We start from the raw sequence: 2,420 nt of genomic DNA on the forward strand, positions 1-2,420 counted from the left end.
TCGGTCCTGTGCGCTCTGTTTCGGACAAGGAAGCTCTGAGCGGCTCGCCCAGCGCTACAATACTCGCTTTGATGTCACGTTAAACAGACGTACACTGTCTCTTTGTTCTCCAGGGTGCGCGCGGAGACAGTTTTTCACGGAGGAGAACAAAGACCGCACGCTGGCAGTAAGCACCGTACATAGTAGGTTCAGGAATGTAACACGCCATGTACATCCGTGTCCCGGGAAAGGGCCGCTAGCTTATCCTCACCTCACATCTGCAGGGAGAGGGAGAGAGAGACACTGAGAGGCGGGCCCATGAGCACACGCAGCGAGGGGACGCTCAACCCCACCGAGGGCACGCGCACATGAACACGCACATGAACGCGCACACGCGTGTACACACACAGCGGCAAGTCTTAGCATTTGACGTTTTCGTGAAGTTTTTCAAACCCCCTAGGGCTCATTACTCTTTCGGTAACATCCTACCAGAGTTGGGACTAGACCAAGGGTGGGCAAACTTTTTGACTCGAGGGCCACAATGGGTTCTTAAACTGGACCGGAGGGCCGGAACAAAAGCATGGATGGAGTGTTTGTGTGAACTAATATAAATTCAAAGTAAACATCATTACATAAAAGGGTACGGTCTTTTTTTTTTTTAGTTTTATTCATTTCAAACGAGCCGGATCCGGCCCGCGGGCCGTAGTTTGCCCATGGCTGGACTAGACTCTCAGGATCTCACAAAAGAAGGCTTGAGAGCAAGCCCCGTTGTCCCACTGCTCACACAGGGGAAAGAGGCCCCAAAAGGTTCTTTCGTCTTTCTCCTCACCTTCCTTTCTTCCAGCCTAGGGCATGATGTGATTCCTGGAGCTCTGGCAGCCACATTGGGCCATGAGGCAACCCTGAGGACGGGAACCACCAGCCAGACAGAAGGGGTCTCTGACCAGGCAGATGTGCACTGCGCTCTGGGCGGGGAGCAGCTCACCCCATGCCCCCTCACCTGTCCACTGCTCATTCTAACACCTGCACCACACCCCGGCCCAGAGCCCAGATGCAGGATGCCTGCCTTCACGTTAGGGTCGTCATCAGCTGGCCCCCGGGGCCTGTAGACTAGAGGCTCGGACAGCCCCTGCACCATGCCCTGGGCCCTTCCTCCCCAGACTCCTCACGAGGGCACCTGGCCCACAGGCCTCACCAGCTCCTGCCCGGCAGCTCCCTGCAGCCAACTGCCAACCAGACACCCGTCTCCAGGAATTCCTCTCGCCACCGCTTGTCTGGATGCCCTGGGCCAGAGGAAGGACCAGGCTCTCCGAGCCGAACAGGCCAACACCATCCGTGCGGATGCTGGCTGCCCAGACCCCCTTTTCTTCGGCAAGCAGTACGCGGCCCTAAAAGACTGCTTCTCGGGTTCCCTTGCTGCTGGGGGGTGGCCCGTGCAATCAACGTGAGCCCCTGGGTGAGATTCCTTCTTCCCACCTTACTCGTTCCTTCAGTCTGGAGTGTGGATGTGATTTCTGGAGCTTTGGCAGCCATTTTGGGCCACGAGGCACCTCTGAGGATGGACAGCACCGGGCCTGGCCTGGACAGAAGAGGGTCCCTGCTGACACCTCTGGTCTCCCTGTCTGTCCATGAGTCACAAACGTCTACCTTCAAAGACCTCCTCAGCCTTCGGCAACCCTTACCTGCCATGTCTATCAGCCTCAGTGTGTTCACCTGTCAAATGGAGCAAGTAACCTGCCTGAGCTGCCCCCCCCTGCTGCCCAGGAAACTCCAATCACTCCACTCAGGAGACGCCTTTGCCCCCCAATCAAGGAAAAGACTGAAGCCAGAGCAGGGCCTCCGGGCAGAAGGGCCGTGGAGGAGGCTTCCATGTGGCGGGAGGGGAGGCATCGGGGACGGGAGCAGGGGACCCACAGCCCAGCTGGACACCAAGCTCGCAGAGCAATCACGGCCAATCAATCACGGCCAATCAATCACGGCCAATCACGGCCAATCACGGGCTCGGCCTCTCCTCGCGGTGATTCGCCCTGTGATCAGCCATCGCCCTCCCCCCGCGGGACGTGGCCCGTCCAGCCACGGCTCCTACCTGGTTGGCTGGTTAGGTGGGTTTTAACCTTTTTCTTTTCCGCTTTTTACCTGACTCCCTACGCCTTCCTGTTAACAGAAGGGCAGGGAGGGTGAGCGGGCCTAAGAGAGGGCTGTCGGGCGGCGGGCACTGCAGGAACGAGCGCCCGAGCCGCTTGTCTCCTGGAGGAAACCTAATCCATCAGCACCACACGGCCTCCTGGCCCCCTGGGCGGCCACACCGCCAGGACCCCCGGCAACGCTGCAGCCAGCCGCCCAGCACCGGCCTTCCCACCAGGGTGGGGACCTTCCTCAAACACGTCTCCCCTAATTACCCCAACCGGCCACCGACCCACCAGGGCCGGAGACTTAGAATG

General features: G+C 59.1%; 1 protein-coding gene across 1 annotated transcript in view; it reads right to left on the minus strand.

The window, feature by feature from the left end:
- Positions 1-6: 6 nt before the first annotated feature.
- The window catches only part of PDGFA (platelet-derived growth factor alpha polypeptide), a 12,696-nt gene continuing 10,282 nt past the window's right edge, over positions 7-2,420 (minus strand). Inside the window, exons 6-7 of the mRNA XM_014535265.1 lie at positions 2,066-2,133; positions 7-257 (exon numbers count right to left, since the gene is read on the minus strand). Coding sequence (XP_014390751.1) covers positions 2,078-2,133 — 56 coding nt within the window. The 3' untranslated portion in view covers positions 7-257; positions 2,066-2,077. The remainder of the gene's footprint in view (positions 258-2,065; positions 2,134-2,420) is intronic.

The sequence above is a fragment of the Myotis brandtii genome, unplaced genomic scaffold (genome assembly GCF_000412655.1).
Source record: "Myotis brandtii unplaced genomic scaffold, ASM41265v1 scaffold1408, whole genome shotgun sequence".
Taxonomy (NCBI): domain Eukaryota; kingdom Metazoa; phylum Chordata; class Mammalia; order Chiroptera; family Vespertilionidae; genus Myotis; species Myotis brandtii.